The 21422-nt window shown below is 34.7% G+C and overlaps 2 protein-coding genes across 9 annotated transcripts; one reads left to right on the top strand and one right to left on the bottom strand.

Annotated features, from left to right (window-relative positions):
• The first annotated feature begins 10746 nt into the window (after window positions 1-10746).
• On the top strand, window positions 10747-14753 carry LOC107893783 (uncharacterized). 4 transcript variants are annotated; one of them, XM_016818873.2, is made up of 7 exons: window positions 10757-11035; window positions 11302-11391; window positions 11459-11514; window positions 12183-13385; window positions 13463-13531; window positions 13628-13831; window positions 14214-14753. In XM_016818873.2, the coding sequence occupies exons 3-7, from the start codon at window positions 11512-11514 to the stop codon at window positions 14223-14225; spliced, it is 1491 nt and encodes a 496-aa protein (XP_016674362.2). In that variant the 5' UTR covers window positions 10757-11035; window positions 11302-11391; window positions 11459-11511; the 3' UTR covers window positions 14226-14753. The 4 variants fall into 4 exon arrangements, with proteins under 4 accessions (XP_016674361.2, XP_040964833.1, XP_016674362.2 ...); XM_016818871.2 differs by having other exon boundaries at window positions 10759-11035; window positions 13628-13826; XM_016818872.2 differs by having other exon boundaries at window positions 10747-11035; window positions 11302-11514; window positions 13628-13826.
• Window positions 14754-15177: 424 nt separating this feature from the next.
• On the bottom strand, window positions 15178-18454 carry LOC107893784 (ras-related protein RABE1c). 5 transcript variants are annotated; one of them, XM_041108904.1, is made up of 10 exons: window positions 18307-18454; window positions 18038-18166; window positions 17436-17508; window positions 17238-17338; window positions 16541-16606; window positions 16190-16287; window positions 16009-16071; window positions 15837-15935; window positions 15624-15731; window positions 15178-15468 (listed from the first exon to the last, which is right to left on the bottom strand). In XM_041108904.1, exons 2-9 carry the CDS (start codon window positions 18108-18110, stop codon window positions 15651-15653), a joined length of 654 nt encoding a protein of 217 aa, XP_040964838.1. In that variant the 5' UTR covers window positions 18111-18166; window positions 18307-18454; the 3' UTR covers window positions 15178-15468; window positions 15624-15650. The 5 variants fall into 5 exon arrangements, with proteins under 5 accessions (XP_040964838.1, XP_040964836.1, XP_040964837.1 ...); XM_041108902.1 differs by having other exon boundaries at window positions 15178-15505; window positions 15837-15883; XM_041108903.1 differs by having other exon boundaries at window positions 15837-15883; window positions 18307-18453.
• Between the last annotated feature and the right edge of the window lie 2968 nt (window positions 18455-21422).

Here is a 21422-nt window from a genome sequence, read left to right as displayed (position 1 = left end):
TAGTTTGGTTGATCGAATGTAATATTATGACCTGTAATGTTACATTCTGAAATGAGATTATGATATTTGGATTGTTAACATTTCGACCATCTTGTAATCTCACATTATAGAATAATATCAAAATGTCATAATATAGGGTATAATCTCATTACTACTCTTTCTTAGATTATCTAAGTTTCCGAATGAAATATAAATTTGAGAAAAAATACTCTTCGATTTTATTATATTAATAAATATAATTTCAATAATTAAAAATAACAGTGACTTATGTATAGAGGTGTCCATGGACCGGGCGGCCCGGCCTGGCTTGACGGCCTGCCCGAAATATGGGAGGGTTCGGGTAAAAATATAGGCCCGAAATATGGGTTTGGGCAAAAAAACGAGGCTCATTTAAAAAACTAGCCGGGCCTCGGGCACCACTTTTTTGGCCCGGGCTCGGCCTGAATATATAATAAATATTTTTTTTTAATTTTTTTATTTTAAAATATTTTTTTATTTTTTTATTTTTAAAATAATTTTTTGGTGTTTATTAAAAAATGGGCCGGGACAAAATTTTAGGCCCATATTTTGGGCCGAACCCGGGCCTAGGATGCGAGTCGAAATTTTTTTGGGCCTAACCCGACCTAGCCCATGGACACCTCTACTTATATATTGTCTTTTGCCTTTTTATAAGACTTTGTTTTCCCGCCCAACATTTGCAAAGACTAAGGCTAAATGCTCCTTTATTTTCCAAAACCATTTTTGTATAATTAAAAAAGCAATTAAATAAAAGGATAAAAGCCATCCATATTTTCAAGGATTACATATTGGTAGAAATGAAAAAGCAAATTTAGAAGTACATGTTTCTAAATGAATTAAGATTTGGACTTTGAAATAAATTTATAAGTTCATGAATACAATTACTTTACTTTCTTAATCAACATGTGAAATATTTTTTTTATTAACAAGGTCGGGATCCTTTATATCATATAAGTCGTTGCAGTTTCACTTATTGCATTTAATGTTGTTAAAAATAATTAGGAATTTAATTTATATAATAAAATTAAAATGGATTCCTTAAAGTATTGTAATTTTATGAAAATATTGAAGGTAAAAAATGTTAAATGAAAGAAGACAAAATTTTATAATAAGGACAATCTGATAAAATTTATTTTTAGGTGATATTATATTTGTCTATCAAATATATGGATATTATATTTCAATTAAATTAATTAAATAATGTAATCCCATCTTTCACTCGTAATATTACAAAATATAATCCAACATTTTAAGGTACCATAAAAATTAGAGACAGTTTAAATCACTTTAATGAAGGTTGAATTTCATGTATTATACTTTTATGATCAAGTAGGCAAAACGCTTCCTCAAGGACACGTTTTGCCCGTGTCTCCTACGGTTAGAGTTTTGAGTTATTGGTTTAGAGTTAGGGTTAGGATTTTGGTGTTTTTAGGTTTTGGATTTTAGAGAAAAAATTAAATAAATAAGGGATTAGGGTTTAGGGTTTGTCAATTAAATTAATTATAAATTTTTCAAAATTGGATTAGGTTTCATGTTTATTGTTTTTTGAGAAAAAATCAATTAAATTAGGGTTTAGAGTTAAGGGTTTTTATGGAAAAATCAAATAAATTAGGATTTAGGGTTACTTGAGTAAATTAATTATAAATTTTTAAAAAATTAGATTAGGGTTTAGTGTTTAGAATTTTTAAGTAAAAACTTAAATAAATTAGGGTTTGGAGTTTAGGGTTACTTAATTAAATTATTTGTTAATTTAAAGAAGCTCTCACGTGGACGCGCTTTTGCTACAGTAGCTTCTGAAAAAATAATTTTAAGTAGACGTTTCTGAGCAAATAGTGTCAAAAAAGATTTAAGCAGGATGCTTTGTCAGCACACTACAACAAAAAAGGTTTTTAGCGGCGTTTTTTAAGCCTTTAGCGGTGCTTTTTAGCGCCACTAAAAGTATTTGCGGCGCTTCCTAAAGCGCCGCTAAAGTTGCCGCTATTGACAACGCCACTAACATTTGCGGCATTTATTTTTAAAAACGCCGCTAAAGATCATGTTCTTTAGCGGCGCTACTTCCACAAACGCCGCTAAAGATCATGTTCTTTAGCGGCGCTTTATACACAAACGCCGCTAAAGCTCATATTCTTTAGCGGCGCTTTTTACACAAACGCCGCTAAAGCTCATGTTCTTTAGCGTTTTTTACACAAACGCCGCTAAAGATCATGTTCTTTAGCGGCAATTTTTCACAAACGCCGCTATTTGTTTGGTTGCTTTTAGCGGCGCTTTTTTAAAAAACGCCACTAATTGTAGCTGGAGTTTTTGAAAAATAATTTTTTTTCAGCCCTCTTGTAGCAACAAATCAAAAGTAATCAAATCTAAACCAGCCAATAGCAATAAATTTATATAATATTTCAAATTAAATGAATAATATAATATTAATATCAATATTTTATTATTTTCACAAAAATTTTAAAATGATAAAAATATTTATACAATACACTATCACAACGGAGGTTGGGACTGCTGAAACATCTTCATCATACTCTGAAGCTGCTGTTGGAGTTCGTCGTACTTTCTACTCTGCTCTGCTTCTCTCGCTGTAGCCTCTGCTTCTCTGGATGCCGCATCAGCTTTAAGTTGTTGCTGGAGTTCTTCATATTTCTTTTGAACCTCTGCTTCTCTCGCTGCAGCCTCTGTTTCTCTCGCTGCTGCATCTACTTTAAGTTGTAGCTGGAGTTCTTCATATTTCCTTTGAACCTCAACTGTGGTCGCTTGCATCTGAGCCATCTGGTCTTTTAACCTCTGAACTTCAGCTTGAGTCTGACTCCCCGAAGGCATGTATTGCTGCGAGCTGGATCCAAAATATTGGGTTGGGCTAACAAAAGATCCTTGAAATCGAACTCGGCCATACCTTTCAGGACCCATAACTTCAGTAATAATCCGGTTATCAATGTCTTCAAGATGAACAGAACTATCACTAGAAGCAATTGCTTCGTACTCCGCCTTTTTATTCTTTAGTTTCTCCTAATAAATAAATCACATATTTAAGAACACGATATATATGAAAAAAACAAATGCAACACAAGTTAACAATAGTAGCATTACAAGCAATGAATTAAACTATTACAAAATCGTATTAAGTAAACGTACCATTATTTCTGCAGCTTCAGGAGTCATAAGAGATCCATCTTTCTTCTTATGTGTAATCTCAAAAAGTTGAAGGCGTCCAACTTTTTGACCGGACGACCGTTCCTCAATATAGTAGTAAAAATATTATTTAATGGAAAGTAACACATATTTGACAGTATTAAAAAATTAAAAATACCTCAGCCTCAGCTACACAAGCAAAACTTTTCGACCCGACTGTGTGCGTGAATTTTTGTTTCTCCCTGCTGTTTTTTCCAGCCCGTTCACGATCCTACGTTATGAAATTATTAGTACGTAAATAGTAAATACAATAAACCAAAATAATTACAAGAGTTTAGAAGTACGTCATACATCACCTTTCTTCGAATGCCAAAATCTAACTGCATCTTTCCATTGGTACCTCAGCATACCCGGCGGGACATTTTGCAATTTCTCATCGAGGGTTGTTTTTACCTTATAATAATCTCTCTTTAAAGTACTTTTATGGTCTCTCCATCTTTTTCCCAATGCCTTCTTTACATAGGCATCCGAGACCTCTAAGGCAAACCTCGCCTACAAAAAACACAAGTTAAGAAAGTAAATATAAGTGAAACTAATTCCCAAGTATTACAGATGACATTAATGTTTTGTTACCTTAATATTATCGAGGGCTTGATTTTTGTTACTATCGGGCATTTGATGCCATGACTCGTAGTTGATAGGCAACATATTTGCATTTCGTGCTAAAATGCCCAAGTATCCTGCTAATAGTCGAGCTTCTGTTCCAACAGGCTGACCAAAACTGTTTCTACATACTTTGACACGCTCGACTGGATCTAACTCGTACAACTCGCTAAGTAGCGTACGACCTCGACCTCTGCACGTCCCACCATTTTCAGCTGAAAAATGATATATTATAATATAAGATTTTGAAAAATAAACCAATTACAAGTCAACACGTATGTAAATTAAATGTAAAATTACTTTGAACTCCTGTAGGATCCTCAGGTATAATCGGAACATTCGAAGATCCAATTCCTGTCTGTTCTTCACTATTTGTTTCTACCGAGTTTGGAGCATTTTGAACAATACTTACCTCTCGCATTTTTCTTCTAGGCATTTTTTCTACAATACATATAAAATAGTTGAAAACTTAGTAACTAATTACAACAATAACAGCGAATATAAAATAGTTGAAATATATAATAAGACCAAGATTTAAATTATGATATTACATATAATTAAACAATCGTATATTCTTACTACATCATTATTCGTAAATATCTTCATCTGTATCCTGGCGAACCCATTGACATTGCGTACTAGTACTAGGGATATTTTCGTTTAAGTGTTGTTCCAGAAAGGGCAAAGTTTCTGATCTATCATCGATATTATCTCTACTTCCACTGCCCATGTCAAACAAGTCTCTAGGAATGTTACGAAGTACAACGTACCAACCCTCGTCGGTTGGATCTTTTGAGTAAAAAACTTGTCTGACTTGAGATGAGAATACATACGGCTCATCTATCAGTTGTTTCCTGTGTGAATCAATCGAGCGAAGTTGACTATTGTAAAACCAAATTGATCTTGCTTAATTCCACGAGCAGTATTAACATCGGCCCAATCACCTCGAAATAAGATAACTTTCCATTTGTCGTAGTAATCTAACTCAATTATGTCAGTAAGAAGTCCGAAATATTCCACATTTCCCTCGACAGGATTATTGTCCCTAACACTAGCATAACTTGTAATTGAGGAATTAACAACTATTCCACAATTTTGCGTTTTCCTCAATCTCTCGCGATATTTTGTATGAAACCTGAATCCGTTGATGAGGAACGCACTATATCTTTTAACCACTCGATTTGGACCTTGGGAAAGCCATTTAACTTCGTCATTGACATTCTTCCCACTCCAAACCTATTGAATGGAAAGTAAAACTGAGTAATTAAAAATGTAATGAGAAAACATTATTATTTTTAAATGAAGCTCCAATTGCATACCGTTTGGCTTAACCATACGTATATAAATTGGTTTTTCTGTAGAAATTCAAATAATTCCTTGTAAAATCTAAAAATTTCTCATTTTACTGGAAAAAACTAAAAGTAATCCCAAGAAAGGAAAAGAAATGAAAAGGTTTTTCATTTTAAACTTAAACTTAAACTTAAACTAGATTCATCCCTATTAAATTATTATTTTTCATTTCATTTTTATATTATAAAAGTATACATATATAAATACAAAACAACTTTTAAAATTACTCTCCATATATTCAAACAAGCAATGAACTTTCAAAACCGTGGAAATCTGACATGGGGGAAACTAAAGGAAATTCGGGGTTAATAAAACGATGCCGTTTATGTTAGTTTTAATTAAATTTTGTGGCGTTTCTTAATAAGCGCCACTAAAAGCATAGGAAAAAACGGCACCGTTTGAGAAACTATTAAAACCTATTTGTGGCGTTTTCTGCTAAAACGCCACTAAAGCATAGTCCTTTTACGGCGTTTTACAAAAAACGCCACTAAAAATTTGCATCAAAACGTACCGTTTTGCAGTATCAGGGACAAATTTTGTGGCGCAATTTAAAAAAAAATGCCACTAATTTCTATCCTTTTGCGGCATTTGGTAGAAAACTCCACTAAGAACACAGATCAAAACGCAACGTTTTGCCATTTCTGAAACAAAATTGCGGTGTTTTTTATAAATGCCACTAGCAACACAAAATAAAACGTCATCGTTTTGCATACTGTGATATATTTTTGGTATTTTTTACTAAAACGCCACTAATGCATAAACAGTAAAATAAAATTAATTTTTGTCATTTTTTATAAACCTTAAACCGTTAGAGCCATAGACAATAAGACACTAAAAATTTAAATCGTATACCATAAACCAAACCCTAAATCGTAAACCCTAAATCCAAATAACAAACATTAACCACTGAACCTAAAATACTAAACATTAAATGTACCCTAACACCCTAAACTTTAAACCATAAATATATATTATAAGTTACAATTAAAAGTAATTAAAAAGAATCTTATTGCTTGTTTGAACCCTAAAATAACTTTATATTTTTTATCAAAATCCCTAACCCTTAAACCCTAATACCCTAACCGGCCCTTAAAACCATAATTAAACACTAAGACTCTAACTATAAAAACTAAACTCCAAAAACAAACTTTAAAACACTAAATCACAAACCCAATATAACAAACCCTAAACCATAAACTTAAAATTATAGTAAACATTAAACCTTAAACTATAAAACCCTTAAACTACATACTATAATCCTTAAACCACCAATTAAACCCTAAACCCCAAATTTTTTAATCAATATTAAGTACTGCTTCCACAATTTTTTATAAACATATATAACCTTTTACATTAATATATATATATCTATGTATATACATGTACATCATGTTTATAAACATATATAAGCTTTTACATTAATATATTTTTTTGAAATTTTTAGGGGTTTAGGGTTTTAAGAATTATGAATTTAGGGTTAAAGGGTTTTGAGAAAGCCATATGGCCGGCGTCGATTTTAACAACTTAATGGTAACTTAAATGAAAACTTCTAATTTTAATTAATATAAATAAATCAATTAAATAATAAATAGGTAAATAATGTTTTTGCGGCGCTTTTTAAAAAATGCCACTAAATGAAGAGCATTAGCGGCGTTTTTTAAAAAAGCCGCTAAAGGCCTGAGAATTAGCAGCGCATCCATAAAAACGTCACTAAATCCCAGAATATTAGTGGCGTATCAATAAAAAGCCTCTAAAGCCCAGAACATTAGCGGCGCTTACATAAAAACGCCGGTAAAGCCCAAAACGTTAGCGGCGCTTACATAAAATTACTGCTAAAGGCCAGAACATTAGCGGTGCTTACATAAAAATGCCGCTAAAGCCCAGAACATTAGCGGCGCTTCCATAAAAACGCCGCTAAAGCCCAAAAAAAGTCAGAAAACGGCGTCGTTGGGTTTCGATTTTTACGGCATTTTTTTGAAAAACGCCACTAATTATATTTTTTGCGGCGTTTTATCTAAAGCGCCGTTAATTCTCGATTTTTAGCTGCGTTTTCTCTCTAAACGCCGCAAAATGTGCCGCTAAAAGCCTATTTTGGTGTAGTGGCAATAGTACTAAAAGAAGCTCCCATGTGGACGCGTTTTTGCTACAGTAGCTCCTGAAAAATAATTTCGAGTAGACGTTTCTGAGCAAATAGTGTCAAAAACGCTTTAAGCAGGATGCTTTGTCAGCAATAGTACTGAAAGAAGCTCTCATGTGGACGCGCTTTTACTACAGTAGCTCCTAAAAAATAATTTCGAGTAGATGTTTCTGAGCCAATGGTGTCAAAAACGCTTTAAACAGGATGCTTTGTCAGCAATAGTACTGAAAGAAGCTCCCACGTGGACGTCGCAAACCAAATGGTCGACCTTACTCGACTAGAATATGTAACAATATGGATATCTGAGAAACAACCAGCCAATAAAAGTTGTGCGGATGGTGTAGGAACCCAGGCCATACAAGCCGATCATGCCTAAATCGCAATAGTTGAACATTATTGTAAAAAACTTTATATTATTTATATTTTTTTAAATCAAAAATTGGTACAAATATTCAGAATGGTATAAAATTTAAAAGAAAATCTATTTCATTAAAAATATTAAAGTAAATTACAATTACTTTATTCAAAATAATGTTTTATTTTATTAAATGAAATAATATAGAAATATTCAACATATTGCCTTATTTAAAATAATTTCTATTATATTAAAAATGTAAAAGTAAATTTCTATTTTAGTACATGAAATAATATAGAAGAATTTCTATTTTATTACATCAAATAATATCAAAATATTCAAAATGTTTGTACAAATATATTAAAATAAAAATAAATCTCTGTGCCCACTAGATTCAATGACACATGGCGTCCGTCAACGGTTACGCGCTGGATTCCTCCTTTGTCCAGCTTCCGGCGGGGGTTGTGATTACTCTGGCGGGGATTCTGGTTCCTCCAGTAGGGGATCTGGTTGTCGGTGTTAGGACGATGAGCCACCTTGATAGAATAGTGACTGCGGAGGTGTTTGCATCACCAATGGTGAAACTGTTTAAAACCCATACGGTGATGGGGATTGGTAAAAGGCAGAGTTTCCCGATGGCCCCTCTTGCGATCCCTCGTGCGACACATCTGACCTATACATCTGCGGTCCACTCGGCGTAATCGAAAATGGAGATGAACTGGGCCATGGACTCCAACCTGCCATAGGACTAGAAAAAGGAAACATATAAGGGTTAGGATACATAAAAGGGTTAGGATACGCACTTGGCATCATCTGAAAAGGCTGTGCCGTGGGTATCGTAGGTTGAACTGCTGGGTCGGGTGATTGTGTCTGTGATGTTGTTGGGCCTGGTGATTGTATGGGTGCTGATGATGGGCCGGGTGATTGTCTGGGCCTCGTTGATGGACCTGCATCGTCGTCTCTTCTTTTTGGATTTAAAGGGCCACGCCGTTCCCTTTAGACATGCAATTGTCGTTGCCTCTCCTCTGCCGACAGTAAATACAGCTTGCTATGGATCTTAAATCATGGCATGTATTCTGGCACGTACACTAACTCTGGAACGATGATCGATTTCCGAGTAGGTATATAATCATACCGATCTTCCCACATTTGGATGTAGTATGACTGGAATCTCTGCCAATCCGTATGCAATTGTCGTAGGTCGATTTTGTGATGATCATCCAACACCTCAGGTGCCACGGGGATCGGTTGTCGGAATTCAAATTGCCGTAATACTCTGTCGACTGGTGCATCTCTACGGTCGCATAGTTGACCAATACGACTTTCACATGCCAAGCGTTTGGATTTTGGAAGTACTCATCCGAAATTACTGCCCAAATTGCCGGATCCTCGTATGGTGTCCATTGAAACTATATGAACATGATGGAAATATTAGTTATATACATAATACATAATACATAATACTAAATACTAAATACTAAATACCAATCGACTAGCTCGTGATGGAAATATCTATTTTATTTAATACTTACTTGTGCTTCCGACTGTTGGTCTAATGGAAGCCGTATATCTTCAAGAGAGGTAGGTAATCGAGCATAACTTGCCGAATGGTTCCACCTAATTAAATAAATTTTTAGCATACTATTATATTTTAAATCTACGTAATAATTGTAAAATCTAATATAAAATTTACCTCATTATGAGTGGGAATGTATATGGGTAGTCCACTCGAGGACGTAAAAGTGGAAAGCGAAACCGTGCCCATGGCTGCAGTAGTGACAAGCAACCTTTGATTTTCGCTTTATTCAGTCGCGTCACCCCGCACATCTCCCGGTACAATGTGGCCAAAACGGCAGACCCCCAACTAAATTCACCAGCTACTCTAAAATCAACGAGTTTCAGCAGCCATCTTGAATGTACAAGGTTCCGTGACAAGTCCGGCATGAGATAACCTCCAATTATCTGAAGAATGTACGCTCGAGCATATCAGATTCTTTCTAGTTCAGTAGAATCATCATCCGGCTCCGGGAATGTGTCTCGTAACTAGCCAATCTCGATCCGACCTCAATTAATATTCTCCGGAATAGTGCCCAAAAGCTCGTAGCATACCTCTCCCTAATCACCAGATTGAACAGATCCGGTGACTGAGTACCCGTTCACCGGCAATCACAATTGCAAATTGACATCTTCCAAAGTGATAGTACACTCTCCACATGGAAGATGGAATGTGTGTGTCTCGGGTCTCCATCTCTCAATCAACGCACTGATGAGTTTCGGGTCCAACTTGCATCTCTGGCCTACCGTCGCCAGGTGCCAAAAACCCGCTTCCCGCAAGTAATTCTCTACCAACGGTGATGGAGGACCATGCATATTACGGATATAGCATTGCAATATCTGATCTATAGACTTTTATAACAAATAATAAAATAATAATTATTTAAAATTGCATAAATAAAAAATATCTTAAATAATATTTAAAAATTAAATTTAACACTTACCATTTTCATTTGTTCGACAGATATGTGCTTGTCATCAAGACGAATTAATTCTCCGACCATTGCTAACACGATCAAATTTTTACGATTTAAAAAAATTTAAAAAATAAAATTTAAAACTTTTTTTAAAAATAATTAAAAAAATTAAAGCTTTTTTAAATAGGAATTTGAGAGGAATTTGGTAGGAATTTGAGAGAATATTAGAGAAAAATTGAGTGAAAGGATTTAGTTGTGAAAAAAAATGAAGGGGGGTTTTTATAGTTTTTTTTTTACCATTGGAGGGGTCACCAACGGTCAAAAAAGTAGTCATTGCTACTGTTCACGCGCGGGAAAAATGCGTCCCCAAGAGAGCACTGACGTGGCAGGAAAACGCGTCCTTAAGGGTGCGCTTTTTGTCCACGTGGACAAAGCGCTTCCTTAATGAAGCGTTTTTCTGCCACGTCCCCTGACATCGTGCTGACATGGATGCGCTTTCAGAGAATTAGACCATTCCAATAATTAATTATGTACCGGGCCAATTTCAATAAATTTTTTAAAAAATTAGCTTTTATTAGTATTTTGCCCTTTTTAAGTTTCTCTAATTATCCGATTTTTGTTTTCAAACGCCGTATAGAGTATAGAGATTCAGATCAAGATCAGATCTGACAAAACCCAAGTACACGTGTACGGTCCGATGAGGGCCCATGGAATGTGATCGTGCAAAGGCACCATCTTATATCATCTCTTCCGCCAAAAACCTCAAAATCCTTTCCACCCTCTTTAGATCTCGCTCCAATCATATTCCGTACAATTGCCGGTCCCATTTCCGGTCAACCACTGCCGGAAGGTTTTCCTTTTTTCCGATCACCGATTGTCGTGTTCGTAAATAAATCAATCGTCTCATTGCAGGTATTTCCGCAATGAAGATCTCTCCTTCGCTTGTTTTCTTTTTCTTTTCCCCTCTATTATCCGTTTGGTTAAAAATTGAGGAAAATTTCTTCTCTCTTATAGTTTTTGTTTACTTCAAAATAAATGTTGTTTTAATTAGTGAGCTTTACAGTGTTTGGTACTGGAAATGTAATAGATTTCTGGAATGGTTGAAGACTATGCATCTTATGCGAGACTATTATTTGTTCTCAGAGTTTTTCAAGTGATTTATTCCCTGAATTTTGCAGATAATTACTTTAGCGATTAAAGGCTTCAATTCTCACGAAGTTTTACAGTCTCTGCTTCAGCCAGGAGTTATAGAACTTTGCTGTTTAGTGGTAAAGTTGTAAATTTGATCCTTGTTTAATGCAATATGATAGAGTTTTAATTGTTGGACTGTTACAGCAAAGTGGAAGCGAGGATTCATCCAAATAGAACTTTGAAATAAAGCTAGAAAAATGGTATGTTTTTATGTGCTTTAAGTGGTGGGAGAAGGGTCTAATGGTTGCTTTCGATGCTGTTTTTCAGTTTTATGTGTATCTTTTGTGATTGATTCAGTGGTTTTAATTTTTATCATTAATTGTTCTGCAATTGCTTATTGCCTTGTCCCTTATGTAGTTTCACATAGTTAAAGAAGGTTAAAATTCTGTATCAACTGAAAAATTATGCTTTTTGGTAAAAAAAAAAAAAGAACTATAGATGATTGTGTCTTTTATTGCCAAACAGTTGTAATAGAGTAATTTAGGTGGGGATGCACTGATGAACCATATATAAGTATGTATATATGAGTGAAGAAAAATGTCAGTTTGACAATTTTCTACTTGGTAAGTTGTGTGTGTTGGTGCTGAAGTGCTGAGGTTGTCAAAGACCAAGGTGCGTCCTTAGGCGCTGTATATTAGCACTAGAGAACAAAAGTTATTTCAATCCTTCTTCAAGTGCATGCTTGGTGTGCCTAGTCAAGCTTTTGATAGGTGCAAAAACAAAGTTCACCTTATTGAAGTTGTCCATTAATTATGTTATAAATATTTATGGCTTGCGGTTAATCTTGATACTAGGTCAATGAAAAAGATTCAACTGTTGTTGTTATTCTCTTCTACGCCTCTGATTAGGAATTTGTTACATGTAACAGTCTTTCCAGAATCAAGGCATTTGGATGACGAAAGGAGCTGGGTGTTTAAACGATGGTGAGATGGTGTATGATACTTCATCTAGAATTGAGCCCAAGCGTTCTCATCAATGGTTTATGGATGGTTCCGAGACAGATATATTTCCTAACAAGAAGCAGGCGGTTGGAGTTTCAACTACCAACTTTTTTTCTGGAATCTTGAATTCAAACCTGTCTCCATGGGGAAATGCATCTGGTTTTCATTCAATCTCGGGGCAGTTTGCTGAACGGTTATTCGACACCGAATCAGCTCGAGCTGTGAATTTTGATGATCGAAGCATGCCATCAGTTAGCAGTGAGAAAGTTGTCATGGGGAGAAAGCTTAATGAAGATATATTTACAAATGATTCTTCATTCTGTTTATCTATGTCTCATACACTAGAAGATCCTAGATCTGGGTTAAACCTTGGTGGGATTAGGAAGGTAAAAGTCAGCGAGGTTAAGGATTCGGAGAATATCATGTCTGCATCAATGGGATATGTGTTTAATGGGGTTGATAATACCTCTGTGTCAAATGATCATGCATACAACAAGGTGGAAGATGGTATTATGCCGATGGGTTCTTCTTATAACAAAGGGGATCCTATTGGTGACACCTATGAAAGGGAGAATAATGTTTTCATGTCTATGGGACAATCCTATAACAAAAGTGAGGATAATAATGCACTTGCAATGAGCAATACCTTCAATAAGGGTGAAAACACTTTCATATCCATGGGTCAAACATACATGACAGATGATAGTTCTGTAACTGTGTGTCAGACCTATGGTAAAGGAGATGACAGTACCATATCTATCAGTCAAAGCTACAAGATGGGTGACAACTATAATTTGTCAATTGGTCAGTCCTATAGTAGGGGTGAGAGTACTATTATATCATTTGGTGGCTCTAATGATGATGATGATACAAATCCGCCAGGAAGGATTGTATCAGGCTATAATTTATTGATGGGTCAGTCTTCTGTCCAAAGATCCAATGCTTCTAGTGAAAAAGCGTCTATATCCAATAATATTATTGCCTCTGGAGCTGAAGTTCCTAGGAAGAAAGATGAGCAGAAAACATCCAAAAAACTTACTTCAAATAACTTCCCATCAAATGTTAGAAGTTTGCTGTCAACTGGTATGCTTGATGGAGTTCCCGTTAAATATATTGCATGGTCACAGGAGGTAAAATCTCATTACTTGTGTTCTTTTTATTTACCTTATTGTCCGGTGATACGCCTGCTTCTTTATATGAACTTCAGAAGGAGCTCCACGGTGTTATAAAGAGTTCGGGATATCAATGTGGCTGTCAGACATGCAATTTTTCTAAGGTGTGGTTTCTCGGTTTTACCTTTTTTTTCTTTTTTGAGAGAATTGTGTAGGCACTTATGTGTGTGCTGATGAGCAGAGTTTCTACGTTCTCATAGGTGATCAATGCATATGAATTTGAGCGGCATGCTGGTTGCAAAACAAAGCATCCAAATAATCACATATACTTTGAGAATGGGAAGACCATTTATGGGATTGTCCAAGAGCTTAGAAGCACACCTCAGAATATGTTGTTCGATGTTATTCAGACAATAACCGGCTCGCCTATTAACCAGAAGTGCTTCCGGATTTGGAAAGGTGATGTAAGCTATTGAACTTGATTTGCTTTTCCTTTTAATTCTACCTATCTTGACTGACAAATTTAATCAGAAGGAAATGCTTCTTTTACGAGTGCACTTTATTGAGTAAACTAAAAAGGTCAGGTCTATTCGGCAAGTCGGGTTGATTTTGGATCGAATCTTTCTGGATTGGATCAATTCAAAATTTAAAATGTCAGGGTCATTTTTGTTAAGTCAATTTCAGATTGGGTTTGAGTCATTTTTGGGTGTGGTTGGATGGGTTCATGTTGTTGACTTTTTATGGTCAAATCGGGTTTGGGTTTGGTTTTGGTTTAGGTTGATCGGATGGAGTTTTTGAGATGGGATACAATTGACATGTCTACTTTGCACCTCTTTCTTTTTTCAGATTCGTTTTTAGCTGCCACTCTTGAACTTCAGCGTATATATGGGAAGGATGAAATGAAACAATTGTCATAAAACAACCATTTTCATTTGCAAGGTAGGGTTAATCTCTGTTTTGTGAATATGAAGGAAGTGACTTTTTACGAGACTTTATGCTTGTTAATGGTGACAGCACCGGGCGTGGGGGGTTTTTTTTTTTTTTAATTTACGGGGGTAGGGATTATGTTAAAAAGTAGGGAGTTAATGCCTGAAAGAGAGATACTTGTTATTTGTGTATTTGCTTGTATCTCTGCAAACATGTAGTCGGATATTAATTCAAGAGATAGAGATGAAATCTAAATTTTGCACCTTTGGTGGACTAAAGGAGGAACGGAGGAAACTACCTGTCTTTATGCGTTGTTTGCTTCTTTGAAGTACTTTTATTAGGGTTTGATTAATTATGTGTACTGGTTTGAGCGAATTACTTGGCCAGCTTGGACAAAGATAATTTTCCTTTTGTGACTTGAATTTTGAATTCAATAATAAATTTTTTATTTTAACTTTATTATGAAGTATTATATTGAATTGGTAAGATATAATATTTAATATTTTATAATATATGAACAAAAAAAATCATCGGTTCAGACTTTTTTTTTTGTTTGTTTTTGGTATTGCACCTTTGGTGAACTAAAGGAGGAACGGAGGAAACTACCTGTCTTTATGTGTTGTTTGCTTCTTTTAAGTACTATTCTTTTAGGGCTTGATTAATTTCGTGTACTGGTTTGAGCGAATTACTTGGCCAGCTTGGACAAAGATAATTTTTCTTTTTTTGACTTAAATTAACATTCAATAATATATTTTTATTTGAACTTCATTATAAACTATTATACTGAATTGATATAAATATAATATTTTATAATATATGAACTAAAAAAATCATCGGGAGTTGAGTTCAGACTTAGTTTTTTGGTATTGACCATGGCCACATCTCAAGTCTCAACCCATGAACTGAAATTTGATAAAAAAAAATGATTTAAACCTGAGCTCAATTGAACTCTAACAAGAACATGTTAGAATGCTTACATCTTTTATAAAAGTTTGAAAATTACGAAGAAAATACCGAGCTGGCCCCAAATCCTAGCCCACACACCAAACTCGAAAAACTCCAAAATGACTTTGTTCCAAATCTGTCCTATTGTCATCTCTAATTATGCTCCAATTAATGGATGGCACCGAGTGGTTCTTAGCTTCAACTCCAAATGTCAAAATGGTAGAGGCAACTTGCAAAAATAATTAATTTCGCAGGATATCAGGGATCTAACATTTCAGACCGAAAGAGTAATAGATGCAAAATAGATAAGAAGAAATTACAAACTGGAAGAATGTAGTTACAGTTTTCCCAAATTCAAAGAGCTCACTAGAGAAGAAAATATACCCTTCAGAGCTCATCATCGATCGTAGCTCAACCGCAGCAACCTGATTTTGGAGCATTTGCTGCATCCCCTGCTGCCTGATCTTGTTGGTTAATTTTGATTGTGTTTGGCTGCAAAGAGGAAGACAAAGGATAACAGCAATTACAACAATATATATGTTTTAAAATATGTTTAAGGGAATGGATTTGCATAATTTCGAGTGAAAGATACAATACCTCAGCCTTGGAGTCACTATCTGCAAGTCTTTGCTTAATGTCCCTGGCTATTGAAAAGAAAACCTCCTCCACATTTAAGTTTGTTTTTGCATTGGTTGGCTCTTGAGCATATATCAGAAAGATCAACTAAACATAAAAGGGAACTGCAATATCTGCAGTAAAAGTTACATACAGTCTCAAAGAACTTGATGCCATATTCATCAGCGAGAGCTTGGCCCTTCGAAGTAGGGACAGCCTGCAAAAATAAGTTCCTCATCAACTTGACAAGCCTGACATGCCGAAAAATAAGGGTAACCATAAATGGAAGTGAATACAAGCATGCGTGCACGTTGGAAAGAGAAAGAGAAACAAACCCTTTTGCTTTCATCCATGTCAGCCTTATTACCCACCAGAACCTTGTTGACATTATCAGATGCATGTTGTTCAATATTACGAATCCAATTTCTAATGTCTAGGCAAAAAAGTACATTAGTTGAATTGATAAGATCATTATAGTGGAGAAAGAATAAAATTTCAAGTCACTATAAAATTTCAAGTCACTGGATAAGGAATATACTTTCAAGTTTCAACCTTACGGGAAGCAGAAAGTTTTGAATAATGATCATTATTTGGTGGAAACATTAAACATTTCTAAAGATTCAGAGGTGGATAAGATAAGAACAACTTATGTAAGAAATCAAAAAGAAAAAGGGTTCAGTAATTACTATTGAAAGATGACTCATCAGTCACATCATAAACAAGCAAAATACCCATAGCTCCACGGTAGTAAGCTGCACGGGAAGAAAATATAACTTAATTTGCCTGTTCCAGAAGACAAAAAATTCAGGATGCATTTGGTAGTAGACATCTGAAGCACGAACACCGCCTTGCCCGCCTCAAAGGTGTAAACCAATACAAGTAAAAAGAAAAAGAAAAAAGGGGCAAGCAACCATGCTTGAGGGGTGAAATAAAGAAAATACTATGTAGAGGTAAAATTTTCAAACACACTCAGAGATAACATTACTATTGAACACCTTCAATCAAGACTCCAGAAAAATATGAAACTCGGAGCTTCTGTTCTTCGTAATTTTATTTCCAAGTCCTGTCATACAATTCAAGAGTATGACAACATACAGGTTATAGAGTGTGTGAGAGAAAACTGTGGAAGCAGACAAACTCTAAAAATCACAGAGATGAACAGAAATGCAACGACAACCTTGAACCAAAACGGAGCAGTTATTGAATTTGACAATATTAGGGTGAGAACAAACGGTAAGTTACATTATACAACAACACTTGCAATTAACAGGCTCAAGTGAAATGGTGCCAAGTCATGCTATCAAATTATTTCATCAACCAAATAAGCTACAATGCTAGACCATTTATTTCCAGTCAATGACACCTTCAAACCCAAAAACTAACCAGTTGTAATTGTACGAAACCGCTCTTGCCCAGCAGTATCCCAAATTTGGAGTTTGATCCGTTTGCCATCAAGCTCTATAGTCCTGATCTTAAAGTCAATCCTGCCAAAATAATACATTACCTTATTAAACGACATGCCTCTTTTTGAAACAATACTTGTAACAATAATAAGACTACTACCATTCAAAAAACAACTACCCGATGGTTGTGATAAAACTTGTAGTAAATGAGCCATCTGAAAAACGCAAAAGGAGGCAACTCTTACCCACACCTGCCAACACAAAAGCATGAGTAAACAGACTATTCACAACTCAAATTGAAAAGAATGTGCCAAAATACCAAGACAAGCTCCTGTAGAATAAGTAGTTCCTAATTACAGGTAACTACGACTATTCGTAGCAGAGATGGAAGCTAAGAAACGGGTCTCAAGCAAATGAACAAGCTACTGACTCCAATCAAATCATCAAAATACTAATTGAGACAGAATACAATATCAAATATATTCCTACGAAAAATGCCATCAGCAATTAGCTTAGATTCACCATAAAAGCAGCCATTCTTTTTTTTTTTCCCAATCAACCTGGCTAGTACAATAAAATCTCCATACTACGATAATCTATAAAGCTAAAATGAAGCTTAAGGTAAAGGTCTTTAAATACACATCTAACAAAATAAACCAAAAAAAAAAATCAAATCCTTTCAACGAGCGCTAACATTTTTTCCAAAAACAGTGTAGATTAACAAGTAGATCGCCTTTCAGATCAATATCAGATCAATATATATATATAAGAAATAGTTACCGCTGTCGCCGATCAAAAGGAGCTTTATGAGGTAGTCGTAATCGGCTCGAGCTCTTGCAGGTGGAGCAGCCATGGTAATAGAAGAAACTTATCGAATCAATCAAAAATAAAGGAGAAAATTAACAATCCCTAGTCCCCCGCCACCCCCCCAAAAAAAAAAAGATTCGATGTTAATAATCAAATGTAAAAAAAATTAAAAAAATTAAAAAAGAAATTTGTTTTTTTTTTTAAGAAAAAAATTATTTAGTGAAATGAAAGGGAAGCAATACCGGGTCAGGGAAAAGAAAGAGTGAGATCTGATGAAAGGAGATGAGAGAAATGAGGAGAAAAGCGTCTTTGGAACGTCAGCACCGGTCGGCCGTTGAAAATTTTATTTTTATTATTCTTCTTCTTTTAAATAAAGAGAAAAAACTAAAAAGTGAGACAGTTTATTTGGTGGTTAAAATTTTTCATAAATCCCTATACTATTTACAAATTTAGAATTTAATTCTTATATTTTTATTTTTAAGAATGTAATCCTTTTATTTTATTTCAAAAATCAAGTGGAATTGTTAATATTATTATGTTTTTTATATCACATTTTGAAATAAAACTACAGCTAAAAAGAGTACAAGAGAACAAGGACTTAAGGCATCTCTTAACCTTTATTTGGTACATAAGGAATTTGATTTAGCTCCCAACCCTGCTGTTGAGACCTGCCTTGATGCAACGGTCGTCAACGAACAGAAAATAGCTGGTTGAAGCGACTGGCATTTACTAAACTATTAATTAAACGACATCGTTTCATAGATATATGCCATGGAATTGGGTATCCCTAGTCGTTCTCATTCCAAAATATCACCTTAAATATTGTTTAAGCACCTAAATATTTGTAAATGAGTGTTGAAGTCCGTTTTAAACTTATTCATATTATTTTATAAAAATATATTAAAAATTATGTTATTTTTAATTTAATAGCTAATAAAATATATTTACTAAAATTTTAAATATAAATGATTGAACGTATTCTTTTTATTGTTTATATTATAGTATTATATTATATTTTAGATTTAATTTTTAAATGATATAAATCATGTGATATATAAAATAAAATAAAATATTACTTAATTAGAAAATGGTTGGGTTGAGTGAAGCTTGAACCTTAAATGTTGGAGCATAATCCTAATCCATATTTTAAATGAACCTTTTTTTTTGTCCAAACTTATATTTCGAATCTAATATTTTTGTCTTGAACTTTGCAAATATTGGATAATATTTTGAGCTTGAACAAGTAACCCAATAACTTTAATACTAGTTGGGACAAAATTGGGGCTTCTGTTAGGATCATTTTTAACTTATCAAAACTCTTTTGACACGCTTTTGATCACACAAATTTTTCATCCTTTCGCAAAAGTCGAGTCATAGGTGTGGCCAACATTGAGAAACCTTTCACAAATATTCGGTAGTACCCCGCCAACCCTAGGAAACTATGTACTTTAGTTACATTCCTCAATGGATTCCAATCTAAGACAACTTTGATTTTATTAGGATCCACCTTGATACCGTCAACAGAGATAGCATGACCTAAAAAGGTGGCTCCCTTAAGCCAAAATTCACATTTGTTGAATTTGACATACAATCGATTTTCACGAAGGGTGTTTCGCTAGAAGGGATTTTTCTCTCTCCATGTGAACTCAAGCTCGCAACGAAGCGATAGTTGCCATAGATTTTCTAATTAGAGCATCGACTACGACATTTACTTTCTTCAGATGGTAGTTAATTGCTAGGTTGTAATCCTTTAATAATTCTATTCAATGTCGCTGACATAAATTCAATTCGTTTTAAGAGAGCAGGTACTTCAAGCTCTTATGATTCAAAAATACGTGGCACTTCTCTCTATACAAATACTGCCTCCAAATCTTTAAGGTAAGCACAACCGCGACCAATTCGAGATCATGTGTCGAGTTATTTCTTTCATGCGCTTTGAGTTGACAGGAAGCATACGCTATGACTTTCCCACACTGCATACGAATGCAAACAAGGCCATTTAAGGAAGCATCGGTGAAAATCATAAATTCTATCATTGATACATGTTGGGACAAAACCGAAGCTTATGTTAGGATGGTTTTTAACTTATCAAAACTTTTTTGACATGCCTTAATCCACAAAACTTTTTCATCCTTTCACAAAAGTCGAGTCATAGGTTTGACCATAATTGAGAAACCTTTCACAAATCTTTGGTAGTACCCTGTGTAACATGCCAAGGTAGGGCCTTGAAGTTTTGGCCTTGCAAGTAAAGGTTCACCAAAAGAAGTTTCAGCAAGGAGTTCGTCTGAAATTCGGCGAAACAATATACGCCAAAAGATGATGTAAGGAGTTCGTCAGTCTATTTGGCAAGTTGAGGGTCACCAAAGTCGAGTCTGACTCAAATTAGGAAATAAATATATTGTATATCTAGGACTAGAGGTGCTCATGGGTCGGGTTCGGGCTGGGCCCAACAAATAATTTAGGCTCATTTGCTAGGCCTGGGTCCAACCCGAAAAATGGGCCTAAAATTTTGCCTAAGCCCCACCCAGATAAAAATGCTAAAACCTAAGCCTAGCCCGACCCCTCATATCAATTTTTATATAAATTTTTTGATAAAAATTTTTATATAATTTTTAAATATATATAATACATAAAAAATACTAAAAAATATTAAAATAAATATTTCTCAACAAAGTGGAAATAAATTTTAAAAATATGTATACTTAAATAACACTAAGATAGATGCAACTTAACAAGCAAATGCCTCTAAAATAATAACAAAATTAACAATAAAATAATTGTTATACAAAATCCAAACAATAATAACAAAATAGTAGTAACATAATAGTGAAATGGTAGCAAAATAGGGAGAAAATAACAAAAAATAGAAAAAAATTCCTTGCTCGAGGCCCGACCCATTTTTTAAACGGGCCTTATTTTTTTGCCCAAGCCTAAGTCTAGTAGGGTATCCTAAGATCGCTAAGATACTTTGTAACACCCCTATCCCGTCTTCATTATTAGATTAGGGTTACGGAGTGTTACTGAGCAAAATAGAACATTTTACTTCACAATAGACATAATTATACAATTAATTACTAACATATAGCATTTAAATTTAATCATAGCAAAAATATATTTATGGGCCTTAAATCGAGCCTACGGGGACCTAAAAATAGTTTAGGAACAATCTAGGATCAACTCGAAACAAAATAGAAAATTCTAGTAAAACATGAAAAATCTGGAAAACAGGGATCACACAACCGTGTGATATAGTCCAGACTGTGTGAACATTCGAAGTCTGGATACACAGCCGTGTCTTAGTCAATGTGGGTATTCGAAATAGGGCCACATGACTATGTCGCAGGCCGTGTCGCAGGCC

This window comes from Gossypium hirsutum, chromosome D13, assembly GCF_007990345.1.
Source record: "Gossypium hirsutum isolate 1008001.06 chromosome D13, Gossypium_hirsutum_v2.1, whole genome shotgun sequence".
In the NCBI taxonomy this organism is placed as follows: domain Eukaryota; kingdom Viridiplantae; phylum Streptophyta; class Magnoliopsida; order Malvales; family Malvaceae; genus Gossypium; species Gossypium hirsutum.
The sequence above is the reverse complement of the archived record's forward strand: the minus strand, read 5'-3'. Positions and strand labels throughout refer to the sequence as shown.